The following is a 19,673-nucleotide window of genomic DNA, read 5'->3' as shown; positions in this document are numbered from 1 at the left end:
TACGTTTGATAAATCTGTTTTAAATCTATTTGAAGTTAAATGCCAGTATACACTCTGCAGGCTTGCATAGTCAATAGACAAATTTCATGAATCTCTAATCAAAACTAAGTTCTGCATTGTACAATACTGACTTTAGGAGACACAAAATGAGATTGCCATGTGTTGCAGTCATGTGTAACGTCCTAACCTAACTTCTCATTTTAAAATGAAATATGCTAAAGAGCGACATCTTCTTCTTCCCTTGCTTCTTTGATTTTTCCCTTTGGATTCACACACAACGACTATGAGAGCGCAAGCAATATGAATTCTAATAAAGCAATTACCATTATGAATGATAACCAGGGATATTCGGCTGATCTAGGGTCAGGGCCCGTGCGATAGCTCTCATGATTACTGAGAATGGAATCAGGTTAAAATAGCAGAGCTCGGCTAGCCTGCGGGAATGTTTAACCCACATCAGGGATCTCTGTCCTATTGATTAGACCATTAGACTAGAAACGCTTGGGGGAAATTTACACAATCCTCTCACCATACGAAACCTTTGCATTAATGTTCCACGATTTAACTTCAAACCTATCAGATTTCTCCTAAATGTCCATCTGAATAATACTTTGTGTGGGATATTTGGGGAGCTGCATTGCCCCTGTATTGCATCTCAAAAATAATGTAATTACGCCTCTCTGCTCAAAAAGATTTTAAGAGGCCTGTGGGACGGAGCTAGAAGATTAACCAGGTACCCAACATTACCCAAACTAACATTTATGGACACTTAAGTTATACTTTAAAAGGTTTAAATTGCATGCATTACAAAAAGCGAAAGTTTTTGAAGTTATAGAATTAACAAACACTTTTAGCAATTACTTAACTAAGTTCAACTAAGTTTGTCACATTAAATATGAACCAGAAAGTTTGTTTCACTTCATTACATTATTGTAATTTAGCTTGCTTTTAACATCATTTTTGAAACAACTGCTACTGATTTTGATATTCTGTATAACGCATTTTACTTATGTCTAACCATGGGTTCACACCAGCCGCATTTGAGGCGTCAAATTTGCGTTTACATTTTGAGTTTACTCGCTTCATTCGCGCGTGAAAGCCGCACATAAAATTCTAGTCATCAAAACATTCATGCGGAAATTCGTGTCATGGGAGAGGCTTCACATTTTTCAACTCGCGTGTTTCCCTCAGCAAAGCTCAATTTGCGCCATTCGCGCCAACTAGATGCGCAAATGTGGTTGAATAGTGTCTACCACGCCGCGCTAAGCGCCTCATTCGCGCCGCGAGACCTCCAGATGCGTGTCAACGCGTCTTCACATTGACTTAACATTGAAATCACTCGCGCTTGACACCTCTACCGTGGCTGGTCTGAACACAGCATAAACGTGGGTTCACACCAGCCGCTTTTGAGGGGCGGTTTCCCGGACAGGGATTAGACTAGTCCTAGACTAAAATAATTGCAAGAGCTGTCCAAACTAAAAACAACTTGCACTGACATATCTTAAAATACATCAGTCCCCTTTGTTTTGCCTCAAAATGCATGCAAGTAATGTTTTTAGTGAGACATGTTTGTTAAAACTAGATGTTATTTTCTTATTAAACTAAGACCTAGTCCTGGCTTAAACTAATCTCTGTCCGGGAAACCACCCCGTTGAGTTTACTCGCTTTATTCGCACGTGAGACCTGCCATGAAATTCTAGTCATCAAGACATTCACGCAGAAATTCACGTCATGGGAGGGGCTTCTTACACTTCCTGTAATCACGTTACTACTAAAGTAAGGTCCTGATTGGTTAATGCGGCACGGTTTTCTGTCAAAGTTCAAAATTTTCAACTTGCGCGTTTCCAGAAGCAATGCTCAATTCGCGTCTAGTTCGCGCGAATGAGGTGGAATGGCGTCTACCGCGCCATGCTAAATGCCTCTTTAAGACGTGTCTTTACATTGACTTAACATTGAAATCACTCGCACTTGACGCCTCGCCTCGTTTGAGGTGTCAAATTCACGTCTACCGCATCTAGTTTGCCGCTTGAACATTTTGAGTTTACTCGTTTCAATCACGCATGAAAGCCGCGCATGAAATTCTAGTCATCGAGACATTCACCGGGAAATTCGCGTCATGGGAGGGGCTTCTGCAAATCCGCTCACTTCCTGTAATCATGACACTAGTAGAGCAAGGTACTGATTGGATAACACGGTGTGGTTTTCCGCCAAAGTTCAATTTTTTCAACTTGCGTGTTTCCTGCGGCAACGGTCAATTTGTGCCATTTGCGGATGAGGCAGAATCGCATCTACAGCACCGCGCAAAATGCCTCAATCGAGACCTCAAGATGTGCGTCTTTACATTGACTTAACATTGAAATCACTTGGCCCTGACACCTCTACCATGGCTGGTCTAAACGCAGAATAAGACATCAAGATTTTTTTTTGGGGGGGAGGCGCTGCATTTATATACCACTACAGCACACAAAAACCCCATTCAACAGACATAGAGAACCTTACAGCCACAGAAGCCCCTCGAATGACCATCTTACATTTTAAATATATCAGAGAAAACACATGGCGTAATACTCATGGTGTCTAACTCTTTCTTTCTCCGCTTTATTCCTCCTTTCTCTCTATGTCTGTCTCATGCTGATAGCAATGAAAGTGATCTACGGAGGAGGCCAAACACATACACAATGTCGTGGGAAGGTTTGTCCTGCTGTGCTAAGCTCATGTATGGACTGAACTGACAAAAGGTTTTATATATATATATACACACACAAACATACACATTATCCTTTAAGACGTATAGCATAGACTAGCGTTTCTCAGAAAGGCTGAATTGGAGCATGTAAACAAAACACTGAATGCAAAACAAAAGTGCTAATAAATGCACAGCCCTTCTTCCTCTGAGAAGGGTTTTAGTTGTTTTGGGTTTCATGTTAAATGTGAACAAGAAAAATGAATTGCAGTTATGTGTTCAGTCAAAATCACAATTATTGTAGCACTAGATTCTGTATGACTTACCTGATACGATTGTGTATCCAATTCCACGTGGTCGACCCAAGTCCTGATCGATCGCCCTGAGCTTACGGACTTCATAACCCTGTAGATAGACACACACACGCAAGCAAACATTCAATACGAGAGAAACAGAATAAGCAAACATCATGATAAACATTTTCATGCATATGTGAACCCAATGCACTTCTTTCTTCAAAACATGAAACCACAAGTAATTACTTTTGAATGAAATGTCCTAATATTGCTGCACTTACTACAATATACAATAAATGTCATATATTAAGACACATACAGAATAGAACTACATAAACGTATGTTAAAGGCTGGGTGCATGATTTCTGAAAAACACTTCGGAAAAGGGAGTCGGGTCGGGTACCAAACACACTTGTAGCCAATCATCAGTAAGGTGCGACATCGTTGCCTGGGTTGCGTATGTGTGGGGCGGGTCTATCATCAGAAGGTCCAGATTCTATTGGGGTTGGGGCGTGTTTGTTTAGGTGACTTCAAATGTCAACATTGGCTTTCAAAGATCATGCACCCCGCCTTTAAAGTCTGCATGAAGTCATTTAGGAGAATTGTTTCTAAACACATTATAAATGTTAGAAATGTACTGCTGAACCAGATAACAAACACTGAACTATGTAGCATTGAAATGTGGATTTTTTTTACCATTTTACCCAAACACAATAATAACTAGAGTGCATTAGCATCAGCAGGTCGCCCACTCAGTCGCGAGCATCCATTTAGGTTGTAGCGGTTTCTGAAAGTCGAGAGAGACGTCAGTAAATGGTGCTTTTGATTTGAAGCCCAAAAAAGTCCTCCATGCTTCACTGAAGTAATTCAAATGGGTCCATGTGGTTGATTAAGGCCTTCTGAGGGCAATCGATGTGATTTGTTAAGAAAAATATGAATATTTAAAAATGTACGAACTAAAACAACTAGCTTTCGGTAATGAATGTTCATGAAAGAGTGCGTTTTTTGACATAGGATGTAACATCTCGTCTTTCTTGTCTCGTCTCCACTATGTCCCATTTGCTAATCCTCGATTGTCTTCAGAAGGCCTTTATTAAGCCTCTGGAGCCATGTGAATTACTTTTGATGATGGATGGATGGACATTTTTGGAATTCAAATCAAAAGCACCATTTGCTACCATGGACCAGCCAGGACATTTTCTAATATAACTCTGATTGTGTTTGTCTGAAAAAATTTAATCATATACATCAAAAAATGCTTGAGGATGAGTAAATCATGAAGTAATTTACATTTTTGGCTAAACTATCCCTTTAATATTCCTGTGGATGTAATGGCACCATTATAATCCTATGGACAATTATGTTTACCATTTTATTATAAAATTTTTCCTTATTTATATATAGCTTTTTATATCTCTCTACAATTCATGGTCTCTACAGTTTTTGCTAAGATGTATAGCTGCTTTGTAAATAAATGTAAATTAAAATGTTTAGCCATGAATCCATTAAAACCGAAACTGATACAAACTCTTTCTCTACAGTTCTGCAAAGAACAGAAAGCAATTTTGCTGCTGTATTCAATCGCCCTACACATCAGCCATCCCAATATCAGTCTACAGTAAATGAAGATGCAGAGTTATTCATAGGACAATGTTTCTGAATGAATGGTTCCCCTTCGAGGGAACTCGAGCTGCGTCGCCGAAGCTACGCTATGGGAACGCCCTCTGCGTGATTGCGTCTGAAGCACGTATGTCAAATCAGTCCAATGGTCAAGTGACACGTCATAGGCGGGTGACGTGGGAACCAGGAAGCTATAAAAAGAGCACCCAGCAAGCCAACTTCAGCTCTTTGTGCCTCAGCAAGCGAGTGTGTGTCATTATCATGTCTAAGTCCAAACAAAGTTTTAAGGAGTGTGCTTCCCCGTGTCCTCGTTTCATTACGAGCGAGGACTCGCATCATCTCTGTGTTATGTGCCTCGGGGCACAACACGCACGATCATCTCTTGAGAGGGGTGGTTGTGCACATTGTGATAGGATGCCGCTCCGTACGTTGCGCTCGCGGCTCGCACTCTTCGAGGAGGGTGGGGAGCCGCGTGTTCCCCACGGTTCTGGCCCCGCTGCTGCCGAGGCAGAGCGGAAGCTGCGATCGTGGGGATCACAACTAGATCTCGCGGACGAGCTTGAGACGGGTCTCCCCCTTTCTCAGCCTTCACCCGCGGGATCTAGTGCCCCGTCTCTGGATTCGGAAGCACGCGCTGCGGTTTCTTCCGCCCAGGGTGGGAGCCCAGATTTGCATTTATCGTCGTCCGAGGAAGTCGATATTATGTCTGTCGACGTGGTGGACGCTGAGGAGCCTTCTCATTCGTCCCCCGCGTTCGATGATTTGATGGAGGTTGTTACTAATGCCGTGGCTCGCTTAAAATTAGACTGGCCGGCGGAGACTCAGAGCGCGCGTCCTCAGAGTATGTTAGATGAGCGCTTTTTAAAACAGAAACCTCAACCTTCGCGGCGCAACATGCCTTTCTTTCCTGATCTCCACAGCGAGCTGTCGAGATCATGGAAAGCTCCGTATTCAGCCCGTGTTCATACCCCTCACGCCACCATGTATTCCAACATTGTGGGGATGGGTGAGCACGGATATTTAACGATGCCCCGGGTGGAGCAGACGCTTTGCGAGCTATCTCTCCCCCGCTGCGGCGTCATCATTAAAATCGCCTTCGCTTCCCACGAAACCGGTTAGGTTAACCTCATCTTTAGTGGGTAAAGCTTATAAGTCTGCAGGGCAGGCTGGGGCTTCACTGCATACCTTAGCTGTCTTACAGGCGTACCAAGCAGAACTGCTTAAAGATTTAGATGCCGAGGCGGGGGGTACATCTGATTTATTTAAAGAGCTTCGTCGAGTCACTGATGTGTCACTCAGGGCGATTAAAGAAACTGCGAAAGCCGTGGGTAGATCGATGGGAGCTCTCGTAGCCACGGAACGCCATTTATGGCTTAATCTGTCCGAGCTTAAAACCTCAGATAGGGCTTTTCTCTTAGACGCGCCCGTTGCGCCCTCCGGTCTCTTCGGCGATGCCGTTAATACTGTCGTCGAGAGATTTGCGGAGGCTCGTAAGCAGTCGGCGGCGTTCGAACGCTATCTCCCCCGCCGTGCTCTTGATTATAGGGCTGCTGGGCGGGAGCAGCCATCGACATCATATAGAGCATCGCAAAAGCATAGTGTTGCCACTCGTGGTCCCCCTCAAAAAAACTGGGGTTCGGGCGGTCGCGCTCAGACATCATCCAAGCAGAAAACAGACCTGAGGGCTGTTATTATGGCGAGGAAGGCGTCGGCTAAAAAGAAGTCCTGAGGGACGTAGTGTCATATTTCCGAGGGCAGCCCCCAATCGGGGAGAGCCGGCAGTCACCTCACAACACGGTGCCCGTCTCTCCTCGATGCCCTCGGGATGCCAGTGTGTTAACCCCGCCGCGGTGTGTGTTTCGGGGCACAGCGGCTTCATATTCTTGTGTGACTCGTGCGCGGGGCACGCAACACCTCTCTCCGAGGAGGGAGGCATTAATATCACCCAGGTTGAACCCTGCCAGTTTGGTTCAGGGCACCGGGAAAAGTTTAAGCAGTACACAAAAAGCCAGTCTCGAGAGGCTGGTCCCCCTTATAGAAAATTTGGCAGCGTGGAAACTCCTGCCAAACGTGTCTCAGTGGGTTCTGCAAATAATAGAAAAGGGCTACAAAATTCAGTTTTGCAACCAGCCACCCCAATTCAACGGCGTGTTATCTACCATAGTGGGTGCTGGGCAGACTCTAACAATGGAACAAGAAGTAAAAACTCTCTTGTGCAAGGAAGCCATAGAATGTGTTCCTCCTCACAACAGGGAGTCAGGGTTTTACAGCCGCTATTTCATAGTTCCAAAGAAAGACGGGGGGTTACGTCCGATTTTAGATCTACGTCATCTGAACCGGTCTGTTGCAAAACTAAAGTTCAAGATGTTAACTATAAAGCAGATCGTCACACAAATCAGATCCGAGGACTGGTTTGTGACGAGAGATCTAAAAGACGCGTATTTTCACATATCTATCCTCCCGCAACACAGGAGATTCCTGAGGTTCGCCTTCGGGGGCGTGGCTTACCAATATCGGGTTCTCCCTTTCGGTCTATCTCTGTCACCCCGTACATTTACAAAGTGCATGGATGCAGCGCTGGCTCCATTACGACTCCGGGGCATCCGTGTCTTAAACTACATAGACGATTGGCTAATTTTAGCCCAATCAGAGAGTATGGCAGCGCAGCATCGAGATGCTGTGCTGACCCACATGAGAGAACTGGGGTTAAGGCTAAATGCAAAGAAAAGCATGCTCTCTCCAGTACAGAGGACAGCTTTTCTTGGCGTTATATGGGATTCAACGACAATGCAGGCACATCTGTCCCCTGCTCGTGTGGAATCCATTCTTTTGGCTGTAGGCAGAGTGAAGTTAGGCCAGTCACACACTGTAAAACAATTTCAGAGGTTGTTGGGGCTCATGGCAGCAGCGTCCAATGTGATACCCCTTGGGCTGCTTCACATGAGACCGCTACAGTGGTGGCTCAAAACCAAAGGGTTTTCCCCGAGGGGCAACCCGTTCCGTCTGATCAAGGTCACGCGCAGATGTCTTCGTGCCTTAGATCTTTGGAAGAGACCATGGTTTCTCTCCCAAGGACTGATGTTGGGGGCTCAGTTCCGTCGAGTTACGCTGACAACGGATGCTTCCCTCACAGGCTGGGGAGCAACTATGGGGAGCCATCTGGCTCATGGATTATGGGGGGCCAGACAGCTCAGCTGGCACATAAATTGCCTAGAGATGATGGCAGTGTTCTACGCCCTGAGATGTTTCATCCCTCACCTGCGGGGCCATCACGTGTTAGTCCGGACAGACAACACGTCGGTAGTCGCGTACATCAACCACCAGGGGGGTTTGCGTTCACGCCCTTTGTATAAATTGGCGCGGCATATCCTTCTGTGGACACAGGGGAAGTTGCTGTCCCTCAGAGCAGTGTACATTCCCGGGTGTCTGAATCAGGGAGCAGACGTCCTGTCGAGACAGGGGCTGAGGCCCGGGGAGTGGAGGCTCCACCCTCAGGTGGTGGAGTCCATCTGGACGAGATTTTACCAGGCGGAAGTGGATCTGTTTGCGTCCAGAGAGACGACACACTGTCCGCTATGGTTTTCTCTCACACATCCAGCACCGCTGGGTCTGGATGCCATGGTTCAGCCATGGCCGAGGCTACGGCTGTACGCTTTTCCCCCGATCGCTCTGCTCCCGGGAGTTCTGGAAAGGGTTCGTCGCAACAACGTCCGCTTGTTGTTGGTTGCCCCACTCTGGCCGAACCGAATATGGTTCTCGGACCTGGTGTCCCTCCTCGACGGCTCACCTTGGGAAATACCCGTCAGGAGGGATCTCCTCTCTCTGGCGGGTGGCTCGATTCTTCACCCCCGCCCAGAGTTATGGAAACTGTGGGTCTGGCCACTGAGGGGGCCAGACTCATAGAATCTGGTCTCTCAGCTGAGGCTGCTGAGACCATTCTTCACTCCAGAGCTCCCTCCACGAGGAAGCTTTATGCCTTTAAATGGAGAGTCTTTACTTCCTGGTGCAGCAAACACCTGCATGACCCTGTGAACTGCCCAATTGGTACAGTCTTGGAGTTTCTGCAGGAAAAGTTCACCGCAGGGTTATCTCCTTCTACACTGAAGGTGTATGTGGCGGCCATCTCGGCTTACCATGTTCCTTTGGTCGGGCAATCCCTTGGGAGAGACCCGCTGGTGGTTCGCTTCCTTCGTGGCACTCGGAGGCTGAGGCCTGTAGTCCGACCCAGGGTCCCAGCTTGGGACCTGGCCGTTGTGCTGGAAGGTCTGTCCATGGCTCCGTTTGAGCCCATTGAGACCGTTCCAGTCAAGTTTGTGGCACTTAAGACAGTACTTCTGTTGGCAGTCACTTCTCTGAGGAGAGTGGGTGACCTTCAGGCCCTGTCGGTTTCCCCTACGTGCCTTGAATTCGCACCGGGGATGGTTAAGGCTTTCTTGTACCCAAGGCCCAGCTATGTGCCTAAGGTACCGACTAATGTGCCACGACCTGTCGTACTTCAGGCCCTCTGTCCTCCCCCATTTAGGGATAGGAATCAGGAAAAGCTTAACTTGGTGTGTCCAGTGCGAGCACTGGATGCCTATGTTCACAGATCTTCTTTGTGGAGGAGGTCTGAGCAACTGTTTGTGTGCTTTGGCTCGCCCAAGAAAGGCCTGCCGGCGACCAAGCAGACACTCAGTAAGTGGATAGTTGAGACTATCTCTCTGGCTTATGAGACCACTGGACGGCCTTCACCTATCGCCGTCAGGGCTCATTCTACCCGGGGTATGGCAGCCTCTAAGGCCTTGTGGCTAGGGGCTTCAATGCAGGATGTCTGTGATGCGGCAGGCTGGTCCTCTCCGCTCACATTCGTTCGGTTTTACGAGTTAGATGTTGGTGCTACGCCTGGAGCCCAGGTGCTCATGTCTTAAGCTGTGCGCGTTTTTACACACAGACAGGCATTTGGTAGTATGGTGTTTTGGTACATCGTTCCCATAGCGTAGCTTCGGCGACGCAGCTCGAGTTCCCTCGAAGGGGAACGTCTCGGGTTACGAATGTAACCATTGTTCCCCGAGAAGGGAACGAGACGCTGCGTCTCCCTGCCATACTCCCTGCATCCCTGTCTCGCCTTGCTTCGGCACAATTTAGCTGAAGTTGGCTTGCTGGGTGCTCTTTTTATAGCTTCCTGGTTCCCACGTCACCCGCCTATGACGTGTCACTTGACCATTGGACTGATTTGACATACGTGCTTCAGACGCAATCACGCAGAGGGCGTTCCCATAGCGTAGCTTCGGCGACGCAGCGTCTCGTTCCCTTCTCGGGGAACAATGGTTACATTCGTAACCCGAGACGTTTTCTTGCTTCAAAGTACAGATCTTTCCAAATGAACAAACTTTTTTGCTGCTGTTTACAGTCTCAGGCTATAACAGAGACAGGTGGGATTTTTCAGTGATCTCTCATGTAGGATTTTTTAGAAGGCATCACTTTTAATGATGACTTTGGATAATTGAGAAACAATTCAGTGTTTGAAAAATGATTCTTAGGGGGCGTACACACCGAAGCGTTTTTACCTGGACAAAAACGCCCGGCGGACATCGAATGCCAGCTTTTTCAGCTAAGCGCTTTGTTTATCAGTTGTTGAACGTTGCGCCGGTTGGTTGTTGTGATATTGGTCCCGCCCCTCCTACACTGTGATTGGACGGCTGTGTGAGAACTGACATTGACGAGCTGAGCTTTTCACCCAGAGTTTAACATTTTCAGCTCTCTGCGCTTAGGGGGCGTGCACACCAAAGCTTTAAAGCCCGCGGCCGGCGCATGTTTTCAATTGTTTCTGATGGAAGTGCAGCATTTTTCAAAACAGTTTTGGTGTGCATCCCCCTTTAGCACTGAGTGTGGAAAAATGCCGAGCACTGGCTGTCAGCGTGGAAAAAAACACCAGCTGCTGGCTTTTTTAAAAATGCTGTGCTTCCATTGGAAACAATTGAAAACATACGCCGGCCGCCGGCGTAAAAGCTTTGGTGTGCATGCTATCTTACTGCAGACACTTCTTTTAAAACCCAACTTAACATTATAAGATCATTTTACGGAGCCCCTAAGGGGACATGGAGCAAAAATTAAATAAAGTTTAGTTTAATAAACTTTTTACGCGAAACCTTCATGTGCAGAATTTTTTTTTACATTTTAGTTTCGCGTGCTCACGTGAAGCTATCGCGCACGCACGTGAAACCTTTGCGTGCTCACCTGAAACTATCGTGCGCGCTCGTGAAAGCGAAAGTCAGCAAAAATCTGCACATGAAGGATTTGTGTGAGCACGTGAAACTAAACTTTTGATTTTTTTTACTCCAATGTCGCCTTAGGGGCTCAGTATAATTTCAACAAAACAACAACAAAAAAAAAAAGATATATATTATATCTACTATTCTGATTTACCATAATATGTGTCTGTTACGCAACTGCAATGTAATCTGATGACCAAACTTTCGTCTCAGCAACGCAACTAGTTTTGGTTTTAGTAACCAAAAAAGTGAAATTTTTGCATTTGTCACCACAATGTTACTTTCAGACGTTGCCAGTTAGTAACAGCAATGTTGTAACAACGTCATATGAAAGTAATCAGTCATTTTTATTTTGTTTCTCACTTTCCGTTATAAATGATTTAATGGATGTACATGCAGTCTAACCATGCATGTCCTCATTTGCCCCAAACTAATTTAAAATGGTGAATGACGAAAGATTCAAATTTATGTAGTATACTGATTTTCAGCCTTAACAAGCCTTAAAAAACATATATTCGCGCTTGGGATGATACATTTATGTTGCCAGTTAGACAATTAAATTATGTAACTTCCCAGACAGCAAACGACTTCGGACCAGATCCGTACCGGATCCATGCCGAAGTCAGTGGCTCCGGTATGCATCCGGCCCTGAGTTGTCAGCTGTTTGTGTTGTATATTGTGGGTTAGTTGGGTCATTGTTAACTTTTTAAATTCATCCTTTGGGTTTCATTAAGACAAGTCAAGTGTCCCTCATCTGAGAAGTAGCATATATGTACCACAAAAGTTTACTTAAAGGTGTTGTGTGTAGATTTTAGTGTCTTGTAGTGGTTGTATTGTGAATTGCAACTGATGGTTTAATGCACAGCTCACCCCTCCATTTCCAAACACATAAATAAGCTAAGGTAGCCACCACAGGGCAAAAATGTCATCGTCTGAGTCAACGTAGTGACAAAACACGTTCTGTAGAGCAGTTTGTCCATTTAGGGCACCTGTAGAAACATGACAGTGACTTCCATGTAAAAACTTCTCATTCTAAGGTAATAAAACAATACAGCTCATTATGTAAGGTATTTATACACCACTAACAATATAGTTACAGTGTTTATATTATAATGCATATACTTTATATTAAAAATCAAACGATGCACCATTACATTTCTATACGGTTTTCTATACGGTTTTCTATCCAGATCCAGCAGATGTAACGTGGGTTTGCTACTTTCAAAACCAATGAATGAAATTACACGTAAAAAACAACAAACAGAGAAATATTCTAGAACGAGACTTAGAAAACTCTTTGATCCTGAATGAAGACACTTAAAGAGAGAGAAAGAGCGTAAGCATTCGCCATTGATCCAGCTAATAGTGTCTGAGAGCTGTTTATGCTTCATTTCTGCCAACACTCCTCCACCATCACTGCACACAATCAATTACAGCACGTTTACCCACAGAACGACAGAAGAGACGGAGAAATGGGCGACAAAAGTTAAGAGTGACTGGACGCGGGGATGAAGTGTGGCTGAAGTAATTTGCCGGCTATTCTCCCGCCGTACGCGCAAGTGGGATGTTCAATCATGCACGGGCATCTCTCTCTCTCTCTCTCTCTCTCATCCCTAAACATTTTTCCAGCAGATGCCGTGTCCGTCCTCCATCTCTCCTGTCTCTTCTCTTCCACCATCTCAGATCAAGCGCTTGACAGCCAAATTGTGTTTGGCCCTAAAAAGCCTTTAAATGTCACCCTGACAAAAGAAAACGGCAAACAACGGCGCAAAAGATCTCCGCTTCTCCTGCCAAACATCATCTTGCTCTCCCTTTTACCCTTTGTCAAACTTTTGCCCATTTGGCAGGTGAATACTTGTAGGTAAACGCAGCGCAGGACGTGTGTTCTTGTAAGGTTTAACGTTTGGACGGTTAGCATCTGTAGTTTGCAAATAGTGGCCACTGATGGCCTTCTTTGCTGCTTAAGTTGCATTACATGTAGAGAAAATAATATCTTTGTAAGCAAAAGTTTCTAAAGCTCAATTGGTAGAGCTTTGAGTTAGCAGATTAAAGGTGCAGTGTGTACATTTTAGCAGCACCTAGTGGTGAGGTTGCAAATTGCAACCAACTGCTCACCCCTCACTTTTAAAACACATAGAGAAGCTACGGTAGCTGTCACGAAAAACATCTCATCATTGGAGACAACTTAGTAAAAAACTTGGTCCGTTAAGGGCTTCTGTAGAAACACGGCGGCACAAAATGGCGACTTCCACGTAAGGGAACATCAGTGTATGTAGATAAAAAAAAGTCTCATTCTAAGGTAATAAAAACATAATGCTTCATTATTAAAAGGTCTTTATACACCACTAATGATATAGATTTGTATATTCTTTTGCATTTCTGTCAAGAGACCCTTCTAAAAATTACATACTGCACCTTTAAAGGGATAGTTCACCTTAAAATGAAAATTCTGTCATCATTTACTCATCCTCATGTTGTTTTAAACCTGTACGAATTATTTTTTTTCTGATGAACACAAAAGAAGATATTTTGAGAAAAGATGGTAAACACACAGCAGATAGTGATCATTGGCTTCCATAGTAGGAAAAAATATTTTTTGGAAGTATATAAAATATATTTTGATAAATGATGTTAAGCACACAGTTGACGGTACCCATTAAATAAACTAATTTTTTTATTCCTACTATGGAAGTCAATGGTTACTATCTGCTGTGCGTTTACCAGTCCCTCCAGAAAAACACGATTATGCAATCGCATGATTTAATGCATAATCAGACAAAGGCCGCATATTTATGCGGGGGACGCATTTTTATAAATACGCCGCACTTTCGCAGCATCAATTGCAGATTTCCGTGCGCAAAATATGCGGGGCTTGCATGATTTCATAATCTCTGCATTTTTGTAGCAAAAATTACATATATCTTAGCTAAGTTGAAAAATGTTGCATTTACCTCACACAAGCGCAGCCATGTCCCCTGTTGCCATGGGAACGTTATGAACTGATGTGATTATGTGATGTTAACATCATTGAAAAGCTGCAAAAGTTTTTTGCAAGTTCCCGCAATTTCATTGCATAAATATCCCGCATATTCCATCGCATTTTTTAAGAAACGTGCTGCAAGATCAAGTATTTTTCCCCGCAACAATCACAAAAATAAAATTTCTGGAAGGACTGGTTTAGCATCATTTCTTAAAATATCTTATTTTGTGTTCATCAGACAAAAGAAATTCATACAGGTTTATAACAACATGAGGATGAGTAAATGATGACAGAATTTTCATTTTAAAGTGAACTATCCCTTTAAATATCATAGGATTGATCCATAAATGTGTACAGTATCTTGAATGCACTGAATGCATTGAGTTGTTTTAACCCATTGTTGGGCAAATATGAACACTTTTGGGTTAATTTAACCCAACACCTATGGTTGCACCATTTATACCCAACGCTGGATTATTACAGAACCACACAGCCCAACAAATAACCTTTAAGGAACCTTATTATAAAGCGTGTCATCAGTTAATTAGTACGGTCATACTTCATTTTCCTGAGGATGAATAGGAATAATAATACTGAAGGTGAAAGAAAGACAGAGAGAGAGAGAGAGAGAGAGAGAGAGAGAGAGAGAGAGAGAGAGAGAGAGAGAGAGAGGCTAAAATGTGCTAAACGATATGTTTTGACAGATGACCCACAACAGCAGCGTGTGTTTGATATCTGTTTACGTGTAAATGTCAGGAGCCTTGAGAACTCTCCACACCCACTCAGTCACTTCGCCTGCGGCCCGCTGACTGAGCTGACACGCACTCCGTCTGCGCATGTGTGTGTGTGCGAGAGAAGATAAGGTTTACGCGCTCGGCGTGTGGCTAAATGTACCTGTCAACATCATTTTATATGAACACGCTGTATTGAGGGCACACGTGTTTAGAACGACTAATTCTCATCGCGACGGCCTTTTGTTTCCGAGTGTCTCTCCACAACTAAAAGCAAGGATGGACTGGAGAAGATAAAGGAAATGAAATGCCAAAATTAATCGTGTCCACCAGGAGCTTGATGCCGGCTGTCAGATTTAGACACGACAACTAGTCAGGACATCACTTTCTCACAGGACATCACTTTCTCACTTTTCCTGACCTTCTTAGAGATGGTTGATATATCTGTGTCACAAGACTTTACTTCGGACATACTCGTAAGGTAACATGCGTGCAGAACGGATGAAAGAAAGACAGGAGGAATAAAAAGAAAGAAAAAAGAGAACGTTTACACAAAAACAGATAGTTCTCTAAACACACCTGAAGCCATGCAGTTATAACAAGATATAGGTGATTTTATATGACAGTGGCGGTGTATATCAATACACTTTTTTAACCCAGTGTTGGGTCAAAAAGGGATAAGCCCAGCTGTTAGGTTAAATTAACCCAATACATTTTAATATTTGACTCAACAATAGGTTTAAACAACCCAGCATAGGTTAAATTACATCCAATTGCTTTTTGAACCAATGCTGGGTTGAAAATAACACAGCAAAACGTTATGTTTTCTGTAAATATTTGCTTTGTTTTAAATAATATGAAGTCCTTTAGGGCACCCATTATACAAAATCCACTTTTACAAGGTGTTCGGCCATAATTGTTTGTTGGCAGTGTGTGAACTCAGCCACCCTACAATGAAATAAATCTATTCACACCTTCTTTTTTAATCCTCATTAAACCAAAGCAGTCTCACTAGACATGCTGTTTTGATTCTCTTAGCAATGTGATGTCACACTGCTAAAGCCACGCCCATGGCCGCTGACTGACAGCCTGGTGTTACCATAGTTTCTGCCTATGTGAATTGGACGTTGTCTGCTATTTTTTCTGTGCTTCTTTGCAAAATCAAATCTATTTTAAACAAAGCATCTCTTTTGGTAAGGGAGTGAAGACTTACAGCTCATTTGCATTTAAAGGTACACACACAAAACAGTGCGTTTTTGCTCCAACTCAAATAGGGGCATTTTGGACATGCTATAATAAATGATCTGTGGGGGATTTTAAGCTGAAACTTCACAGACACATTCTGGACACACCTGAGACTTATATTACATATTGTAAAGATGGGTATAATATGTGCCCTTTAAGTTCAAGATGTTTTATTTCAAAAGATCAAGATCAATTTAACACTATTCTTTCTCTGACTTAAAAGCTTTACTTTTTCCTTTAGGAAATATTGATCTTGTTAAAATCATTGGTCCCTGACATACTGTACAGTCACATCAATGTAGTTATCCACTTTATGTTAGTACATTAAAGTTTAGCTAACAATTCTTAACCGTTTGCAAAACTAGTTTAAGGCTATGTTCTGCAGACAGATGTATTGGAAAATACATTTTGGGGAAAAATACACAAGCAATGAAACAAAAACACAAATATATCTGCAAAAGCCCTACGGCAATGAATACACGAACAAAAGAATAAATGGCCTGTGGTAATTGTATTCTTAAATCTAGGTTAAAATGACCTTTACATACTAAACAGGTCAGAGTATAAAACTATCATAATTATAGGAGTAATCCAGAGAGAGTTCACAGGTGTAATGATTGCTTCTCTTTTAATTATAGTCTATTTACTCAACACATCTCCATTTTTCAGTCAATCTTTCTCTCTTTCTGTCTCATCCCTTCAATGTTAAAACTGTACATGTAGTTAATGTTTGTCTGAATATCATGGTTGTGTCTTAAGTTCCTAAAATGCCATCTAGGCGAAGCACTCTTCAATATAAAGGTGCTACGCAATGCTTTTATGGTTTAATAAAGATGCTTTAACATTTATAAAAAATGGTTTTATAGACTACGAAAGAGTAGAAAGAAATGCTTTTTAAATAAACTGACCTGAAGGTTTTTTGGGGGGACCCAAAAAGTGTTTGTCTATGGCATTGCTGTGAATAACTCTTTATAGTATCTTTATTTTTAGGTTTTGAAAATCATACTAGAAATAATTTTCTGCTGGTTTCTGTCATTTACTGTAGTTTTTATCACGCTGATGTAAATTCAAGTTTGTTTTTAAAATAAGTTTGTTTTTAGTTAGTTATTTAATGCTGTAAAAACGGTGGTGTCACGTCTTGATTGACAGCTGTGATATGGGCATTCTGCGAGAGCGAGGGCGGGGCCTTGCTTCGGGGCTTTCCTTTCTGCTCACTACTGCGCAGGACTGGTCCCGAAATCGCTACTGCGCAGACTCAAGAAACAAAACGTCAGCGCCGTATCGGGACACTGGCGGCTTCACTTTTCACCAATGGAAGAGAGCGAACGGGCGTCGTCCATCTTTTTCTACAGTCTATGGTTTTTACGGTAATCTGTAATTACACTATTATCAACTAGATGGACAATTTATGAAAAACTGAAGCAAAACATAATTTAACAACATTTTAAACTCTGTATGTTTTGATTATAGATCTGAATCTGATCTCCAACTAAATTCATTTACAAAAATGCAATTATTTCAGCTTTTTGCTCAAAATGTGGTATTTTTTTAAGAAACCTACCCATATTTAAGAGATTTTAAAAAGAGAACAAATGAAGATAATTTGATACATTTTTCCCATTTTGTTTGTTTGTTTGTTTAAAAGCAAAGGGTCTGTTCTATCAATTTGAATATATTGTATGTTTATATATTTAGAGAAGAAATTTTGTGAAAATCAGGCTGGCGGGGAATGAGTTAACAATATTTTATTAATATTGATAAAATTGTGTTCTCAGTTTGTGACACCACAGAAAAATGTGATATAAAACACCCAGCCAAATCTGAATTATTAAAAAAAGTTAATGACTTTAAAATCTGTGAAAAATATGCAAGATTCTCTGTTCTCAACTTTGAAATACGGCTACAACCTGAATGGATGCTTGTGATTGTGTTAGGGGCGGAGCCATGCTCGGTGGCTCCGGTGTGTCATCGAGACAACGTTTTAGCCCCGCCCAAGTAATCCTGAACACAAGAAATGTGGAAAAACTGTGTGTGTGTATGTGTTTACTGACTGGTGGTGCGTTCTCCATTATATTAGTGCTGTAGGGGAGGTTGGTGAAGATGGGGTCCATGTCCTGAACATCAGTGATGGTAATCGCCAAATTAGCCAGACTAGAGAGAGGACGACGTTTATCCTGATCCTATTACAGAGAAAACAGATACACATCTTTTGTAGCTGCTAAACAGACAAAAAAGATCCACAATAAATTCACAGCTTGTGTGCTTGTGTTTCTCTTACCGTGGCATTAACCGTGAGCTGATAGGCGGTTGTGGTCTCATAGTCCAGCCCTTTTGTCACGGTGACGATCCCTCTAGCCCCGTCGATGGAGAAGAACGCAGAGGGCGGCTGAAAGGAGAAGAGCACGCTGCCGCCCGTACCTTGATCCGGGTCTGTGGCATTCACCATAAGCACTGACGTTCCCACCGGAGTGTTCTGCACAAACACAGAGTCAACCAAGAGAGATCATTCTCTACATCATAAATATACAATAATGTTCACTTCTTTGGTGTCAAGGGGAAATTAAGTTATGTATAAAAAATAATTAAAATGAAAAATTTATTCACCCTCTCTGTTCCAAACCGGGTATAAACTTCTTTGTTCTGCTATACACAAAGGAAGATATTTTGTGCAATATATGTAACCAAACAGCTTTGGAGCACTATTGACTTTCATAGTATTTTTTTCCTACTATGGAAGTCAGTGGTGCTCAAAAAATGTCTGCTTACAAACAGTGCTCCACATATCTTCCTTTGTGTTCACCAGAACAAAGACATTTATACAGGTTTGGAACAACGTGAGGGTGAATAAATGATGACAAATGTTTATTTTTATGTGAACTATTTCTTTAACCAACACACATATAAACGATTTTCAATAAATAGCACAATGGTCCCAGCAAATAAAAAATGGCTAAAACCCATCGGAAAGATCCTTCTTGAGAGAAAGAAGTTGTACTCCAGCAAGCACTCAGACCTTATCTCTTTCAATAAAACAGAAGAGATCTATCCTTTGAAAAGAAAGGATTAGAAAAGATTCAGACAAACTATTGAAGAGGAAGAAAGCATGAGAAGTATAAGAAGGAAAAAAGATAAAAGTGAAAGAGAAAAGAGGATTAGACAGAAGGAACGAAGATAGATGTGGACAGTGAATTCAAACTCCTCTCATCCTGATAACAACCTCTCAAACTCTTCCCGTCCACACTAAAGTTCATGATCGCCACCAACAAACTAACTAAAACATAACAGTGTTTAGTTTTAAAATGACAAATTATATACTGAGAACATAAAAGATACATCTAAGGATATTTACCAACTAAACAAAACACACTGATCTGAATATAGAGTTAAAATATAATGGTTTGAGGATAAACCGACGAATATAAAATAGGAAGAATGAAAGAAGAAAAGGATTGCATGAGTGAGAGAGAAGGCATATCTAATGGTATTAAAAACTGCAAATACAGCAGGGACTCCCCGGCCTCTTTTAACTGCAGTATGTTAGAGGAGATTATTCCCAAAGCTGAAAGTCTGAGAAAGGGAGACGTTCAGAGGGTTCTAGTTATTAGCTTTCTGGTCCCTGTGAACACTGTGGCACAGAGAAAACTCAGTTTACATAAAACAGTCTTGCCAAGAGAAAAAAAAACAGATGTGGAGCGATATCCAGAATGAGATGTTAAGCATGATTCAAGATGTGGAGTGAGATTTGGAGTGAGATGTGGGTGAAATTTAAAGTGAATGAAACAGATGTGGAACGATGTTGAGAATGAGATGTAAAGCATGATCTAAGAAGTGGAGTGAGATTAAGAGTGAGATGTTAAGTGTGCTTTA

At 42.6% G+C, this 19,673-nt stretch overlaps 1 protein-coding gene across 1 annotated transcript in view; it reads right to left on the bottom strand.

Annotated features, from left to right (window-relative positions):
* The window catches only part of cdh23 (cadherin-related 23), a 373,711-nt gene that overhangs the window by 224,731 nt on the left and 129,307 nt on the right, over nucleotides 1–19,673 (bottom strand). Inside the window, exons 7-9 of the mRNA XM_065296107.1 lie at nucleotides 18,085–18,279; nucleotides 17,858–17,986; nucleotides 3,010–3,088 (exon numbers count right to left, since the gene is read on the bottom strand). Of these exons, the coding sequence (XP_065152179.1) occupies nucleotides 3,010–3,088; nucleotides 17,858–17,986; nucleotides 18,085–18,279 (403 nt within the window). The remainder of the gene's footprint in view (nucleotides 1–3,009; nucleotides 3,089–17,857; nucleotides 17,987–18,084; nucleotides 18,280–19,673) is intronic.

The sequence above is a fragment of the Paramisgurnus dabryanus genome, chromosome 20 (assembly GCF_030506205.2).
Source record: "Paramisgurnus dabryanus chromosome 20, PD_genome_1.1, whole genome shotgun sequence".
NCBI classification, from domain to species: Eukaryota; Metazoa; Chordata; class Actinopteri; order Cypriniformes; family Cobitidae; genus Paramisgurnus; species Paramisgurnus dabryanus.
Note: the sequence above shows the minus strand (reverse complement) of the source record. Positions and strands in the feature narration are given on the sequence as shown.